General features: G+C 37.4%; 1 protein-coding gene across 3 annotated transcripts; it reads right to left on the minus strand.

Annotated features, from left to right (window-relative positions):
- Window positions 1-564: 564 nt before the first annotated feature.
- On the minus strand, window positions 565-16,561 carry LOC115228105 (E3 ubiquitin-protein ligase mib1-like). Of its 3 annotated transcripts, XM_029798768.2 has the most exons (7): window positions 16,479-16,560; window positions 12,778-12,956; window positions 9,624-9,671; window positions 8,261-8,403; window positions 6,326-6,376; window positions 2,953-3,024; window positions 565-1,031 (listed from the first exon to the last, which is right to left on the minus strand). In XM_029798768.2, exons 1-7 carry the CDS (start codon window positions 16,494-16,496, stop codon window positions 832-834), a joined length of 711 nt encoding a protein of 236 aa, XP_029654628.1. In that variant the 5' UTR covers window positions 16,497-16,560; the 3' UTR covers window positions 565-831. The 3 variants fall into 3 exon arrangements, with proteins under 3 accessions (XP_029654628.1, XP_029654629.1, XP_029654630.1); XM_029798769.2 differs by lacking the exon at window positions 9,624-9,671 and having other exon boundaries at window positions 16,479-16,561; XM_029798770.2 differs by lacking the exon at window positions 6,326-6,376.
- Window positions 16,562-18,341: the final 1,780 nt, after the last annotated feature.

The following is an 18,341-nucleotide window of genomic DNA, read 5'->3' on the forward strand; positions in this document are numbered from 1 at the left end:
ATATTGTAGGGAAGAATTGTACTCTTCCTTTATCTGAAGTTACTTAAGAAGAGGGAGACACTGTGGCTTTTCCACAATCACATGCAATTAAAACAACAAATGTTGTGTCAGGATTTTTCAGCACAGCTATTGTTTAATTATAATTTTTTTGATTTATTTTCATATGTATAATAGTGAAGTTTTATTTTTACTGACGGAAATTGCAGTCATTAGTAAATAACGAAGGTCATAAAGTAAGAATATAAAATTAGAATATTGTATATTGCACTCAAAACCCACTGAATTTTTATTCAACCACCACCACTTTGGAGAAGCCTGTCTTAAACCACAACAGGACAAAGTGAGATATATCCTTAGATACATCATGTATTATATAGAAATACTATCTCTATAGGATATATAAAGGGAAAAGGCATCAATATATATATATACCAGGCATTCTACTCTCAGCTAAAAATGAAGGTAGATAACTATCAATATAGCAGACGATATTAAAGCTGTCTATATAACAATGGGGTTGTTTAGGGAGGGGATTAGATATACAACAACAGCAACAATAATAAATGAACATTTCAAAGTTTGTCTTTATTTTAAATGTGAATTTTTAACAAAGGAGCCAAACCAGTGAAGGGATCACTATGTGGTTGATATACCTGCTAGAATTGGTAGCTAAATTCACACGATACCACTGTACAGAAGGGCATATTGGACAATGTGGTTGTGGGTTCTCTTTGGAAATAGGCATGATGGTCTTGGCTGGAATGCGTTTGATCATAAGTCTCTGTTTGGTCAAGGTTAATCTGAGGCTAAACAACAACAGTTACACAGAATTCACTTTGCGTCTAATGACAGACATTCCATCGCAGCGACACATTCAGCTTCTTCAAGAGCTGCACGTAATGTTGCGTGTGTCCGTGTTTCTGGGTCGCAATTCCTGTACCATTCGTAAAGCATCAGGTAGCCTTGTTTTACAGCGTCAATAGACTCATCATCAATTTTCAGTTTAGTTGTATCAACTCCTAAAAAAATTGCTGCAAAAGACACAACAATAAGAGATAAATGCAACAACATCAACAATATTAACAATAATATAAAAGATGTGTGCTGTTATAAACATAACAAAGAAACTATTTCAAGAGAGAAATATAAAAAAATAGCTAAGAAACAAGAAAATTATAAGACATTGTTTTCTATTTCTAGGGATGATGAGAAAAATAACAAAGTGGTTAAATTAATGGAGATTTTTTTAAAAAATTAATTAAAGTTTACACTTGAGAATCTTTTAAGGTAAACCGATGGCAGATGTGTTTGTGAAGGCAAAAGTGTATGAGAACCTAAAGAATCAACATAGGGTACCAACAGGCAAACCATTTGATCCATTCATTTCCTCTGCTCAATATTTCTGGGAGAGTTGTGGGGATAGAGTCCCCAGGCATTTCTTCCATAGGGGCCTATCAGATGTAACCATCATTACATATTTTGGTTGGATTCCCAAGCATCAACAACTAAGTCTATGGATATCATCCAACTATTTAGTGCTTGGTCTACCCCTGGGTCTCCTACTCCATTGGTTTGACTTTGAGAACCTGTCTTGTAATTCATTCCTGCGACATTCTGATCACATGTCCTAGGTACCAGAGATGTGAAGAAGTGGCTCAACCTGGAGAGACTTCCAAATCTCTGAACTATAAATCCTATTGGGCAACATTACTCCAGAGACCCTTCAGAGAAATCCCATATATCTGTCTTAATCTGGCAGATTTCAGATCTGATACTCAAAGGGTCATGAAAGTAATGTCTCTCTGTGAAATCAATCACCTTGCAAAGTTCCCAAAATGACACTGAAAATCAAATGAATAATGATAGACCAACAGTCGATTATTCTAAGTCAAATTCAATCCTTTTTTAATCTACTCCAGATTCAATCAATTCTCCTTAACCCATTCAGTTATTCTTATGTCTCAGTGAGAGAGAGAGACCAGCCATGGTCTGGCTTCACTTGTGAATATTCATTTTCTGGCAAATTTCCTTAGAGTCATTCTCTCTTTTTGGATGTGGGGAATATGATATGATTTGGCTGTGTCACCCCTATACTAAGTCTGTTTTTACTGAAGCATTTACAAACATATGTCATGTGGTAAAGTCATTTCAATATGGCAATATAAAAGAGAGAATACCAAACTAATTCCCTATGGATACCGTATTTATTACAACGAGTGGCTTGTAAACGTATCTAACGAGCGAAAGTTAGATACGTTTACAAGCCACTCGTTGTAATAAATACTGTATCCATAGGGAATGAGTTTGGTATTTTATTTATTACACACGAATAAACAACCATATTTTATTAACCCAATAACTAAATTCTTCACGTTTAGTTGTTACTTATGAATGACAAAAGTAGTGCTGTCACCGGGACCTCGGGTCATCACCATGAATTGACCAATCAGAAGCAGCGCTGTCACCGTTACCTCGGGTCATCACCATGGATTGACCAATCAGAAGCAGCGCTCGTAGTATCTGACATATGTTAGATACCAAATATATCTCAAAGTGTTCTCAATCACATGTGTGTAATAATTGCAATTATCACTTTCAAACACAATAACCCAATCCCTAATGGCTTCAAGAAGACCCTAACTCATGGTCTTTTGATGGAGTAAAGACGAGCCAAAAACGTTGTCAATAAACTCAGCTGTTTACCCTCAACATATTTTTCTTCTTTCTTCCTATATTAAATGCTACTTGTATTTTCTTGTGTATCCACAATTACCAACCTCAGTGGATACTTTATGAAATACCAGTAATATCATTAATAGAATTTATTTTGCAGCTAACCATTCCACTGGAAATTAGGAATGTAACCTGTTCTCTTTCATCCTGACAAATGAAATAGCCCAGGTGAATGTAAAATTTATAGAAATCAATTAGGTAGTGTACTTTTATACTCACCTACTTGCCACCAATCTCTTCCTAACCTCTTAGCCACTCTCAGAAGATCCTTCTCCTTCAGCTGTGGACTCCCTGAAATAAATATTTCCAAATTTTATAATTTATACTAAATTTCTTAATCTTTATTCTTGAGGCATGCTTATCATCAATGGTCAACTGGTGACCACTATGATTTTGGTCAACCTTTTTAATCTATGTAATAGCTCAATATTTTGGTCCACAACAAAATAGATTAAACTTCTTAAACTTCGTCTCTCTATCAAGACATCCTACATAATCTAACAATGTTGTATTTATCACATTGAATTAGTTAGTTAGTTAGTTAGTTAGTTAATTTGGTTCAAAAGCAAATAGCAAGGTCATGTAGGGGGACATGGAGTTAAGTACAGGGTGGTGTTCATATAAAGAGTTCAGGACACTAGAGGTCAAGGGAGGCTTTGAACAAAGCGGTCGTCGGCATCTTCACCATCTCGTCTGGCAGCTTGTTCCACGGATCCGCAACCCGGACGGAGAAAGCTCCTCTCCTTCGATTGAGATGAAATCGTCGCAGGTAGAGCTTTTCGGAATGACCCCGCAGCCGACACTCTGGAGCAGGAGTGAAGAACAGCTCTTTCGAGAGGTTACACTTTCCGCTTATGATGTTGTGGGCGAGAATGAGATCACCACGGCAGCGGCGTTTTCCAAGAGAATAAAGGTCGAGCGTCCTCAGCCTTTCTTCATAGGACAAATTTTTGAGACCATGAACCATGCGGGTAGCCAGCTTCTGGACTCTTTCGAGATGCTGTATGTCTTTGAGGAGATAGGGAGAAGAGGCTTGAATCCCGTACTCCAATATGGGTCTCACCAGCGTGACATAGAGTGGTAGGAATATGGCTGCTGTGAGCATTCCGAATGACCGTCGAATCAAGAACAGAATTCCGCGTGCTTTGTTGGCAGCATGGACGCACTGGGCCGAAGGCGAAAAGGAGGAATCCACCAAGATACCCAGGTCCTTTACCTGATCGGTCCTTTCCAGCAGCAGATGACCCGGCTCGAAATCAAGTTGAGTTGCAGGAGGAGAGCCAACAGGCAGATGACAGCACTTTGACACGTTCAGACACAGTTCCCATTCGTTAGACCACTTCCAAATTTGGTGGAGGCATCGACGAAGATCCTCTATATCACCGCGAGGAGCGACCAGTTTGATATCGTCGGCAAATAGAATGGTGTGTTGCGTGAGGTCGTCGGGCAAGTCATTTATGAAGACCAGTTGATAAGACTATTTTTCTCACAGTTCTCTATTTCCCTTCTTATATCTGTACCAAACCTGTGACATGACTTCACTCACCAACATTTTTCTCATCTTCTGCTTAATTCTAATGTCAAACAAGGTGTTTTCCAAAGACCTAACCACAAATACACGGCAGACAAATTCATGTAGGATAAACATACACCTGACATCTTTGTTAAGGGTTGATGTTGGTAATCTTGAATCGTAACTCCGCACATCCCAGTTCACAAGAACATCATCTGATTCAGGAAATATTTTAAGACTCCTTAATAAAGAAGTTCTTTAAAACCCTTTATTCCCCAAAAGTTTTGGCTTATCTATTGCTTATAAGATGTCTTCTTTTTGTGCTATTATCTCGATGCCTCTACTCTTGTGGGACAATGAGGTAGTGTACCATCACCCTAAACAGTTTCTCTTTAACCTTTGACATGCTTTCTTCTGCTACTTTGAATTTCACTTATTTCTGCTGAGCTTTGGCAAATGACGGCAACATTTATTTGCCTTCAACCCTATTCTTGACCAACTAATTAATTAATACAGTCTATTCAGAACTATTTGCATATCCTTTTGCTCTGTTGTTTGTGTTGTTATGTCATCCATTAATGTCGTCTTAGGGGACTTCACTCGAGTTATTTCTACTGATCAATCTGCTGATCTAATAAACATTTCCATAACAAGTACAAACAAAATGACTGATATTGTGCAACCCACGGCAATTCCAGTCTCAAGACGATGCGAGTCTGTTGTGAAATATTCTGTCCTGAAGCGCATTTTGAAATTATTACAGCAACTCTTCATTAGATTCTTAATCTTTTCTCGTATATAAAAGACGTCCGTTGTTTTCAGCAACAATTCGTGTAGTACAGAACGATAAGCATTAACCTGATCAAGCCATACAACATTCAAATCGCTTTTGTTCTTCTTTGTATCTTGTATCGCATCCCAGATTCAAAATGCACGTTCCACACATTCAGGGATTCCTGTCTTCTCTCTTTTACTCTTTACTCTTTTATTTGTTTCAGTCAGTTGACTGTGGCCATGCTGGAGCACCGACTTTAGTCGGGCATATCGATCCCAGGACTTATTCTTTGTAAGCCTGGTACTTATTCTATTGGTCTCTTTTCTCGAACAAATAAGTTACGGGGACGTAAACAAACCAGCATCGGTTGTCAAGTGATGTTGGGGGAACAAGCACAGACACACAAACATATACACATACATATATATATATATATATATATATATATATATGCGACGAGTTTATTTCTGTTTCCGTCTACCAAATCCACTCACAAGGCCTTGGTCGGCCCGAGGCTATAGTAGAAGACACTTGCCCAAGATGCCACGCAGTGGGACTGAACCCGGAACCATGTGGTCGGTAAGCAAGCTACTTACCACACAGACACTCTTTAATAGAATTACTTTACAGTTAAACTTTCAAAAAACGCAATTTGTTACATTATTGAGAGACATTCCTTCCTTGCAATGGTCAATTGGTAACCATTATGATTTTGGTCCACATTTTTCTAGTTTCTGTTCACCTGTTTACCCCTAAACAACAACATATCTTAGTTCTTGGTTCCAAAAGACAATATTAACTCTATTGTGTTTTCTAATTTATCCCTTTTTCCATCCAAGGCAACAAAGATTTTATGAAATTTCAGCGATATATTTCATCGACTCCTTTTGCAGCTAACATTTCAAATGGAAATTAGAGATGGGCCCTGTTCTCAGTCCTTCTGACAAACAAAACAGCTCAGGGAGTGGAGAATTTATAGGAATCAGTTAGGTACATTGATTTCTATAAATTTTTCCATCGCCTGTGTTTTATGGAAACGAATTGGTCATAGCAAGTGGAGGCGCCGGGCTTAATGGTTAGGGTATTTGACTCATGATTGTAAGATTGGGGTTTCGATTCCTTCACCAGGCAATACGTTGCGTTCTTGAGCAAAACACTTCCGTCCACTCAGCTGGCAAAAATAAGTAATCTTACAGCGAACTAGTGTCCTGTTCAGGGAGGAATGTATACGCTAGAGAAACCGGGAAACCAACCCTATGCCTCTTATGGGATAACATAATTAGGTACAGTTATTTCATACTCACCAACTGGTCCTGCCACCATCTGGACTTCCATCTTTGACGAATTTGGACCAACTGAAAAATACATTTCAAAGTGGTTTTAGTAAAATTTCTTTATCCTTTCTAATAATCGATATTTTATTATTGTGAGACATTCGTGTCATCACTGATGACAACATGCTTTTGGAGAACATTTGTATGCTTTCTACAGTGGGGCCAAGAAATGGTTCACTATTTGAGTCCACAACAGAATAGACTACACTTAACAACCCTTCTCTGTCTCTTAAGTCATCCAACAATTCTAACAATTCTGAAATTATCTCATTTAATTATCCCCTAATAACCGATTGTCTCTTAGCTTCTTTTGGGTTTTCTTATGTTTGTGCTAGATCTATGACAAGACATCTCTAATCAACATTCGTCTCATCTTCTGCTTAAATCCAGTGTCAACCAAGTTGAGCATCGAAGTCCTAGCCTCAAACGCGACACACCACTTCCAGACGGATATATATCTATATCTATCTATTTGTTTTACAAGATTTTTGATGTGAAATGGTGTGTTGAAACAGATATTGTTGTATTTAGGAATGGTCATTTTGCCAGTTTTGCGAATAAAAACACACGCACTATATATTTAGTGTTACTTTGCTTCAGCGTTATGTATTTTTTACTTTAATCTTAATCTTATTTCGGCAAGAGTTCTTCCGTCACACTTCTGTGACCTCATCAGTGGTCCTTTGCTTTCTTCTTTCTTATTTGTGTGTCTCTCCTTACTAACCATCAACCATTTTGTATTTTGTATTCCTATTGTACGTGTCCTCATTTGTGCATGCGTATACCTCTATGTGTGTCTATGTTTAGTTAGTGTGCGTGGGGGGGGGTGAAGTGCCTGTAATATTTGTATCTTCTGTTTATATACGTACGTGTAATTTGTTTTTGCTTTTGGCCGAAATAAGATTAAGATTAATGTAAAAAATAAATAAGACTGAAGCAAAGTAACACCAAATATATAGTGCGTGTGTTTTTATTGGCTAAACTGGCAAAATGCCCATTCCCAAAAACAACAATATATCTATCTATCTATCTCTCTCTCTCTATATATATATATATATAGATAGATATATATGTATATATATATATACACTTGCTCTCTTTGTTATTGGTTACTACTAGTAATCTTTAATTTTAATTACCCGCATCACAGTTCTCCAGAATGTAATCAGATGTGGGGAAATATCTGAAGATATTTCAATGTCATTCATCCTCCTGAATAAAGCAGGTCGAACAGAAAGTGACATCAGGTCTAACAGGAAGTGATATCTTGTGTCCTAAATTAACACACTACATTCACACAAAACCTCATTAACGACATAAAACTTGTCATCCACACATTATTGCTGTGAAAATATTTGAAACGGTTCAGAAGAACTGATACTCGGGAATACTAATCTATACATCAATCAAAGTTTCCCCACCCTTTTGATGTCCCCTCTCTAATGTTGGCCCCTAAACCCTCAGTTGAGATTTTCTTATTGACTCTCTTATTTTATAAAAGCTCACTTTGATATTCATATAAATTGCAGTTGTTTTTAATTATCAGCTTCCGAAGATATTGATAAATCATTAATCACTCTAATCACACACAAGATGTCGGTATTTACTGATAGAACCTTGGTGATTTATTGGCATTTAGTCACCATTTATAATTCAGTATTCTTTATTATTTTTATGTTGCAGAAAGTAGCCATCTTGAAGTGTGACAAGTCTTCTAATTGGACAAGAACAATGTTTAGTGGGAGTAGTGAGAGACATAATATGACAGAGAAAAGACACCTGGAACATCTTTTATCAAAAGTGTGCTTGAATATCGCAAAACTGGATCTACACAACAACATGAGATACAATATTCCACACCATAAAGCCTATGAGACAAACAGACAGATCATACAGTATTCTTACCCAAACTATTTTTGCTCGTTATATTCTGTCTACACATAGGGCATCGTTTAGGTATCTTTGGGAGACAGCATTTCTTACACAGCGAAAGATGTCTACATGGAAAGAACGTCTCTGTGGCCACTTCGTCTTCACAAAACACACATCTGAGGAACAAAAACATGAACACATCCCATTAATAACATTCATTTATAACAAATATTACATTGTGTGCATATTTACAGTAGAGAATATTATGCGACACCACAATTAAACAATTACATATGGGCGAATTTGTGTGTATATAAATGCATACACAGACACACACACAAACACACGCACAAACACACACACACATAGACACACACACACACACATACACACACACACACACACACCACACACACACAAACACACATATATATATATAAATGGACACAAATATTAATAAATATATGTCATAACATTGATACATCACAAAAAGTGATTTACGCAAAGTGAACAACATATATTCCAGAAATATAATTCACTTATATACATACACATACACACACACATACGTACATACATACATACATACATACATACATACATACATACATACATACATACATACATACATACATACATACATATGTTTAGATGGGCTGGACACATCGCCCAGCTCACCGAAAATCTGTGGACACGCGCAGTTGTCGAGTGGTACCCGCGCGAGTGGAAACGACCACCCGGAAGGCCTCCACGTCGGTGGAGTAACGATTTCAGGAGGACGATTGGGATCACGTGGATGAGGAAGGCGCGATCCAGAGAGGAGTGGACAGCGTGCTGTGACCAGCGGTGTCAATTGGACGCCCGACGGACTAGTCGGTCAAGGTGATATATATGTATGAATATATGTATGAACGTATGTATATATATGTATATATATATATATATATATATATATATATGTGTGTGTGTGTGTGTGTGTGTGTGTGTGTGTGTATACATACATACATACGTACGTACGTACGTACATACATGCATACATACATGCATACATATAACACTTGATTGTATCTAATCTGTTTTAGAAGTCGGCTATACTTAGACATTTGACTTTGAATTTTATGGATGGACAGATAGGACACAATTCCTACAGCTTCATGTATGGCTGATCCATGCCACAAAACAGGTCATTGTTCTAAATTAGAGTAATAACTTTAGATTTATATACGATATGTGTGTACATAACCAGGGAATTATTTTCAAAAGTGATGAGTTGAATGCAGTAAATGACATGTTTCCATCTGCCATCACTGCACCACAAACTTCAGATTGATCTCAGGTCATTACAAGGTACATTGTTATTCAATGACTGAAAGACTGTGAGAAATAGTTCAACTACCTGATTGGTCCCTTCAGTGCCTGGTCCATGCGTCTTCCTCCACCATGGCTGTGGAATAAATAGCAAGTTACATTTCGTTACACAGAGACACTTTAATTTACAGTAGAGAATATTATGCGACGCCACAATTAAACAATTACATATGGGCGAATTTGTGAGTATATAAATGCAGACACAGACACACAGACACAGACACAGACACACAGACACAGACACAGATACACACACACATACACACATATATATATATAAATGGACACAAATATTAATAAGTATATGTCATGACATTGATACATCACAAAAACTGATTTACACAAAGTGAACAACATATATTCCAGAAATATAATTCACTTATATATATATATATATGTGTGTGTGTGTCCGAGTCAGTCGCCATGATAGATTGTTAGCCGCTACACACATTTTTTTCTCTCCTTGTTTCTATCCTTGTTTTTTTTTCCGTGTCCCTTTCTGTAGAAGAGCGAAGGCTCGAAACGTAAAAGACTTTTTCTATTCCTTCAATACCACCTGTCATCGTCTTTTGTTTTTTTCGTAAACTCTCCCTATATATATATGTATATATATGTGTGTGTGTGTGTGTGTGTGTTTGTGTGTGTGTGTGTGCGTATATGTATATATATATATATATATATATATATATACACGGGGGGAAATAAATATTCGTAAATGTCAAAATTCTTTCTTTATTTAATTTCTAATGAACATAAATGGGATATACCACTATTATATATTTGCATACAGATGCATAAACTAAGAATATGCGAAAGAAACTAATAAATTATAGTAACTAAGGAATTTATATACAATTATAAATATTTAGGGGTGAAAAAAGTATTCGTACAGAATATAAATAACTGATAATTTTGATTTGATACTTCGTAGCATAACCATTATTCAGTTCCACTTCAACCAATATCTTCTTGTAGTTCTTCACCAATGACTCGCATGTTTCTTTAGGAATATTTTCCTATTCTTCTTGACAAATTTTCTTCAAATCTGTAATGCATGTTGGGGCTCTTCAATGGGGTTCAAGTCAGGTGACAGGCTTGGCCATTACAATAATTTTATATTGTGATTGACAATCCATATATGGTAGACTTCACCGTGTGCTTAGGGCCATTACCCTGTTGTAAAACCCACCCTTCACAAAGCTGGAGCTTTTCAATAGAGCCCCATAAATTATTGTTCAAAATATTTTGGTACATCTCTGCATTCATTCTACCATCTATCACATGTAAATTGCCAGTACCATTTGCAGAGAAACACCCCCACACCTCCAATCTTTACGGTAGGAATTGTGTTTTTACTCCAGACATGGGTAAGCGAATTTCGTCCAAACAATTCAATTTTCGTCTCGTCTGTCCATAGAACATTTTACCAGAATGTATCAGATTTATCTTTATGTTCATAACAAATTTTAAACGGGCATCTCTATGCCTTTTAGTCAACAGAGGAGTTTTTCTAGGAGAGCGTGACTTCAGTTCATTCCTATGAAAACTCCTTTCTGGTGATTATTGCGTTTTTTTATATTCTTCTCTTCATTTTTCTTAAAGATCTTGGGGAAATCTTGCGTGGTGCTCCGGATCTTATTCTGTTTTCAACAGTTCCCGATTCCTTATATCTTTGAATAAATGAAGATATGGTAGTAAGCGGAATACAAAGTGTCTCTGATATTTTCCTGTAACTTTTACCTACTTTCTACAGTTCAATAATTAAGTTTTTCACTGAATTTGTGAGTTCTTTACTTTTCGCCATTATTGCGATATCACTTTATGTTGTCTCAGTGCTGAATGAAGAAGCTAGTGTTTTGACACTCAAAAATGAAAACTGATAAGATTATTGGAATAAACAAGAAATTTTTAGTAAAAAAATATTTTAACAGTATTTTGTGGCATAGAAAATCATACATTTATTCTGTACGAATACTTTTTTCACCCCTAAATATTTATGATTGTATATAAATTCATTAGTTACTATAATTTATTAGTTTCTTTTGCTTATTCTTAGTTTATGCATCTGTATGCAAATATATAATAGTGGTATATCCCATTTATGTTCATTAGAAATTAAATAAAGAATTTTGACAGACGAATATTTATTTCCTCCCCACAGTATATATATATATATAATATATATATATATATATATATATATATATATATATATATATATATATATATATATATATATATATATATCTTTCTCTTTTTTCTCTTTTTACTTGTTTCAGTCATTTTGACTGCGGCCATGCTGGTGCACCGCCTTTAATCGAGTAACTCGACCCCGGGACTTATTCTTTGTAAGCCCAGTACTTATTCTATCGGTCTCTTTTGCCGAACCGCTAAGTGACGGGGACATAAACACACCAGCATTGGTTGTCAAGCAATGCTAGGGGGACAAACACAGACACACAAACGTACACACACATACATATATATACATATATACGACGGACTTCTTTCAGTTTCCGTCTACCAAATCCACTCACAAGGCTTTGGTCGGCCCAAGGCTATAGTAGAAGACACTTGCCCAAGGTGCCACACAGTGGGACTGAACCCGGAACCATGTGGTTGGTAAACAAGCTTCTTACCACACAGCCACTCCTGCGCCTATATATGTATATATATATATATATACATGTATGTATCTATGTATGCATGTATAAATACATATGTATGTATGTATTCATGTATGTACACTAATTGTATGTGTTTGTAGGCGATTTTCTCAGGATAGCTCACATGGACATGACTGGCTGGGACAGAGAAGACAGAGGAATAATCTGTTGGTAGAGAGATAAATTCCATCACTTCACTATTTACTTCTACATTTTCTCATTGGTCCCAAATCTTTAAAATAGGGAACTGAGAGAGGTGGGTTGGGATTTTAGGAGAGGTATAACAGTCAACACAACCAATCATTTGAATGTAATCAAAATAGTGTTCTTTCTTTAATTAGCTTAACAACTGCATATCGTTTATTGTTCTTCTTACTGTTGTTGTGTAACCTTTCATTAAGCCACTAAGACAGTATAATGTATCAGTAGAATTAAAACAATAGAAACATATAAACACGGTTATATACAAAACAGAAAATGTAATGGTTTATCTTGTCATTGCCAGTGAATACTTACTGCGTTGGTGGGAATAACATATTTAACGTCTTTTTAAAATTTTCCTTTTCTATTAGGTCCAATGGTGTTCTACCACTTTTGTTTTTACAGTAAAAGTTGGCCCCGTGGTGGGCTAGGTAGCAAGCAACTACCACATCAGAGTACCTTTCTTTCTTTCCCAGTTTCAGATCTTTTAAGTACTTCAAATGATGAAATATAAAATGATGAGTTAAAGATTACACAAACATATACTAAAGATGCCCCAAATTACACAACAGTTCAACTACATTTACACATAGTTTGTTTCCCCAGTGATTAAACTATTCACACAGCGTTGATTTCTTACATCATCTCTTAGTTGAGTCCACTTTTCATTATCATTTGTTTTACTTTACGTTCTACATTAAGACAAAAATTATGATCATTATATTGAACAAAACGCACATTAGTGGTCAACGTTATTGCTTAACAATGATATTTAATGAGTAAATATTTACTTGCCAATCACAAATGTCACAAACTATTCAATAAAAACACAATATAAAGTTATTATAACATCAAGTCAAATATACACAATATAAGGACAGAAATGTCACAATAATGAAAGACAACAAACCAACAAGAACCTATCTGTACAACTGGCTTGATAAAGCCAAATGGCCACAGCAAGAGAAATACTTACGGAAGAGTATTGTACATATAAGTACTAGCTTAAGGTGACCCGCTCTACGCGTGGGTGAGGGTGTGATTGTTACTTTCTATTGCTTCCTTTGTTTCTTATCGCCATATTCACCCTCTTTGTTCCTCTCTCCTTTCTCTCTCGCATCCCCACTCTCTTACTCTTCCTTTATCTCGGACTCTCCCTCACTTTCTCTTGCTTTTTATCTTTCTCTATCTATCTATCTCCCATTTATAAAAAATTAGATTTCCGTGCTTAAATTACAAATCTTCTACTTTACCATGTTGAAAATTTGATTGAAATCGGGCAAAAGGTGTCCAATCTAAATCCCCAATTGTCCCCCAAAATCAATAAAATCCCTATTTTCACACCAAAACGACCACAGTAGCGCCCCAAAAGTCTCTCAAACAATTTCTCACCGCAAGTTACCCCCTCTTTTAAATTGTAATCCCATTCCAGGCCCAATTACACATATTTTTACATAAAAATCCAATTTGTATCATCGTTCGCCTTCTTCATTTGATAGATTAGAAATACATACCCGGCCTTGTTCGGGATTAAAATAGTTTATTATTGTTTTACTCGTTTTGGTATTATAACCCGATTTCATTCGGGTCTAAGCGGGCCACATTTTAAAAGATGAGGAATTTTGCCCTAGAGTCCATGCCTTTCAATTGAGCAAATTCGAAGTTCCAATACAAACTCGCTAGCACTTTTAACATAGGTGTGCATATTTTTAGCCAAATCCAACCACATATGCACACAGTATATATATAAATTAACACAATATATCTGTTTAATAATATCTGTTATGACTGTGCGATGGAGGTGGGCGATATTAATTCACCGTTCTAAAAGACCTGTGGCGAGAATATTTAAACTTTTGCGGTTGTCCTCGCTTTCTGTCTATAGATACAGACAGCCGTACAGTGAGAGAGGTGGTGGAAGAAAGAGTGACAGAGAGACGTCGTTATAGAGGGATCCAAAAATCACTCTTTTTGCCATAGCAACCACATCTTATAGCTTGCGAATTTTAACCATCGCGGGTCTCATTCTCACCACGCATTTAGTATCCTTGCCTCGGTTTGGCTGCCATTAACCTCCAAAGCAAAATGTGCATAAAATTTTCGTCAAAGGACTGTCTTATAGATATGAATAACACCACAAATAATATAAGTTATACCAGAAAAGAGAACAGCAACAACATAGCAAGGCCTTCAGACATAACAACTAAATCAACACCACATAGACATATCCACGCAGATCAATAATGTTTCTTTAATTAAGTGGATTGGAGAGAAAACCAGGGTATATAAGGCATCGGATTTTGTGCGCAAGAGAGAAGTCTACCATGGTATGGTTATGTGATGCATATGGATGAAGATAGCTTCATCAAGAAGTGGTGATCTCTCATTGTGGAGGGAATGTGTGGAGGGGTTGACCCAGAAAGACGTGCAATAATGTGGTGAGAAAGGACCGTCAGACGTTGGGCCTCACAGAGGGGATGAAATGGGAGCGATACTTTTGGCAGTCTGCTGTACTTGAGATGATATGCCAAGCTAAGTCGTCGTTGTCCTTGCATACTGTCATGACCCCTGTATCATTCTTCGTCTGAGATATCCTAATCTTGTGGGATCATGGGTGCTGATGCTTCGGAAAAATCACCCATGTTGGTGTCACATACAAATATCCGTGTCGGTGCTGCAGAAAAGCACGCAGTACATTATGTAAATTGGGTGGCATTAGGAAGGACATCCAACTGTCGAAACAATGCGAAAAGAGATATGGAGCCCAGGTAGCTTTTCAGCTGACCAGCTTCTGTCAAAGCGTCGAACCCATGCCAGCTTTGAAAACAGTCGATACATTATCATGATGATGATGATGATGAATTAATAAGGAAACATCTTTTGATGAAGAAAGTGAAGTAAGGGAAGTAAGAATCGGTGTCACAGTTGAGGCAGAACACCAACGCATAGTTGATAATTTGTTCAGTGTTAGTCTGATGGACTATTCCAGTAGGTGGGGAGGTCGCTGGCTGTCAGAGTAGGTTCCTCTCACCAAAGTAGACATTACAACAATACACAGATGACCATCAACTGCCTGAATAGTAGTCAGTCATCTGTAGTGAGCTTTATTCATATGGGAATAGCCCAATGTCATAATTCAAAACTAACGCAGCGAAAATTTTGAAAAGTTCCCCCAGTTCTGAAAAAAATCGATAAATTCGACATGGAGTCGAGAATCTAAACTTTTTATATGCAACACATCTTCTGTCTAGAGGATGCAACTCGACCTTTTTATCGCCCAAAGGGACAGCTAGGAACATCGTATACACAGAAGTATTCGAGTGAAGAGAAGATATTGCAACCTACACACGCACCTTCGTTCCCTAGAGGGAAAGGACTAGATTGGGATTAGTCGTTGCCTACTAGGGGCTCTTACATACCCGGGCAATGCCGGGCTATGCTGCTAGTATTATATAAAAGAAATGTGACAGAGAGCTGTTTCAGGCAGAATTCTTCATGGAATGGACAAGATGTATTTATTATCATGGCCCCAGCACTATAAATGTTACTGTCTATCATATGAACCTCTCTTCTACCCAGTATCATTGTTAATTCAGAATAATATCTCCTGTCTTGAATAGATCATTTCTCCTTCAAATTTTGATGACCGTGTTTGTATGGCCAACATTCGAGATGGATCACCTTCTCTACCATGGAGAGGTCGTGCCTTTGAGGACGGAAGGGGACGGAATAGAGAATAGTGTTTGTTACATAATAATATAACTATAACTAAGGGTTACCATTGTGACTGGATCAGGAAATGGTAATGGAGGATGGGGTTGGTAGGTGAGAATTGCGATATAAACAATGTCTGTTTCTTCTGTCTGTCTTTCTCTGTCAGTTTGTCTATTTTACACACACACAGACGCACAAATGCCACACACACACACACACACCAGACGCACAAATGCACACAACACACACACACACACACACACACACACACACACATAGTCACAAACAATGTGAAAACTTACCTGATCTAACATGGTCATGTGCTCCACCTCAGAATGAAAGTTGTTTTCTCTTTTTTAACGCCAGATGCAGGCAATTATTTCCTCCATGTTCGACAACATTTACATTCGCGCCCCTGGCTATCAGCCGCTGCATTATTCCGAGGTGACCGTCCGAAACCTTCAAGCAATGGTGTCCTATATTCTTTGTTCACAATTTCTAAATTCACCGAATCCTTTGTGGAGGTAAAAATGGAAAATGAAAATTTACATGAAAATCAGGGTTGATATCAATGTCATTACAGTTTTCTACTGGGTACTAGATCAAACTGATCAAATACATTTGATGTTTGCCAGTGAAATAAATCTTCCATAAGGACCTTCTATAACCTGATACATGTGTGTGTTAGAGACATGATAACATATTAAGATGTCCTACATTTGCCCCTCACTATAGTAAGTTGTAGGGCAACAGAACTAGAGTAAACACATGATTAGCAGATCAGTCAAGTAAAGAAGAATTATAATTTCTAATGTTTACTTTTGACGTTGCTACATTAATAAGGGTTCATAAAACTGCTGAGCCGGTTAGCGTCCACATGCATAAAACTAATGCGCACGCACGCACACACACACATAAACATCAGTGTTACATATATAAATACATATAATGAATTGGGGAAACGGAGTTCACGAGAATATGCATCACAACGACCGTTTCGACCCATCTTGCATCGGTCGCTTGCGGGTGGGCTACTATACATGTGTTGCATCCTCCAGTGCAGATGCATCTCATCGGGTGCCTTGTTTTAATGTAAAGATACCTCACTAAATACATTCAGTTTCAACTGACATGTTGTTGCTAGAAGCTTCTTGGATTACAACATGAGAGACAACAGCCTCCTGGCAACAACAACATTCCAAGCGAAACCGAATATATTTACAGAGGTATCTTCTCTAAAAGAAGACACCCGATGACATGCATCTGCACCGGAGGATGTCCCACAACCAGTTATACAATATCCTACCTGCAAGGGCCCGATGCAAGATGGATTGAAACAATCGTTGTGATGAATAAAAATTCTCATTAACTCCATTTTCTGCTTCCCTCATTCATTATAAACTGAACGAACACTGCAGAATACATGAGTAGATCCAGTGTCACTTATAGCTCAACTGTGGATGACATGAGGTAACCGAATCAGCGAAAGATCTTTAAGTAGCATACTTCTAAATGTATACCCAAATTCCAAATAATCACAAATACATACACACGCACACACACTCACACACCCACACACACATACAGGGAGGATGATGCCTTGCACGGAAATAATTACAGAGGTATCAAACTATTAGATGAAGCAATGAAAATTACTGAGAGGGTCACAGACAAAATAATTAGGATGTGTGTTAGACCAGAAGAAGTGCAATTTGGTTTTGTGCCACAGCGAAGCACCTCTGATGCTATATTCCTGATAAGGCAGCTGCAGGAGAAGTACAAAGCCAAAGATAAACCCTTGTACTGGGCCTTTGTTAAACACGGAGAAAGGCTTTGACAGGATCCCTTGATCCCTTATTTGGCGGTCACTGCAAAAACTAGGGATGGACGAATGGTTGGTGAGAGCGTTACAAGCCATGTACAGGGATGCTGTCAGTAAGGTGAGGTTTGGCATCGTGTGTAGCAATGAATTAGGGTACAAGTAGGGGTTCATCATGGATTAGTCCTCAGCGCCTTCCTGTTTATCAGAGTCCTCCAGGCAATAACAGAGGAATTTAAGATGAACTGCTTCTAGGAGATCCCCAATGCTGATGACCTTGTTATCATAGCCGAATAACTTTCAGAACTAGGTAAATTTTAGGTATATCAGTAAGGGCTAGAATCAA

This window comes from Octopus sinensis, unplaced genomic scaffold (genome assembly GCF_006345805.1).
Source record: "Octopus sinensis unplaced genomic scaffold, ASM634580v1 Contig09415, whole genome shotgun sequence".
Taxonomy (NCBI): domain Eukaryota; kingdom Metazoa; phylum Mollusca; class Cephalopoda; order Octopoda; family Octopodidae; genus Octopus; species Octopus sinensis.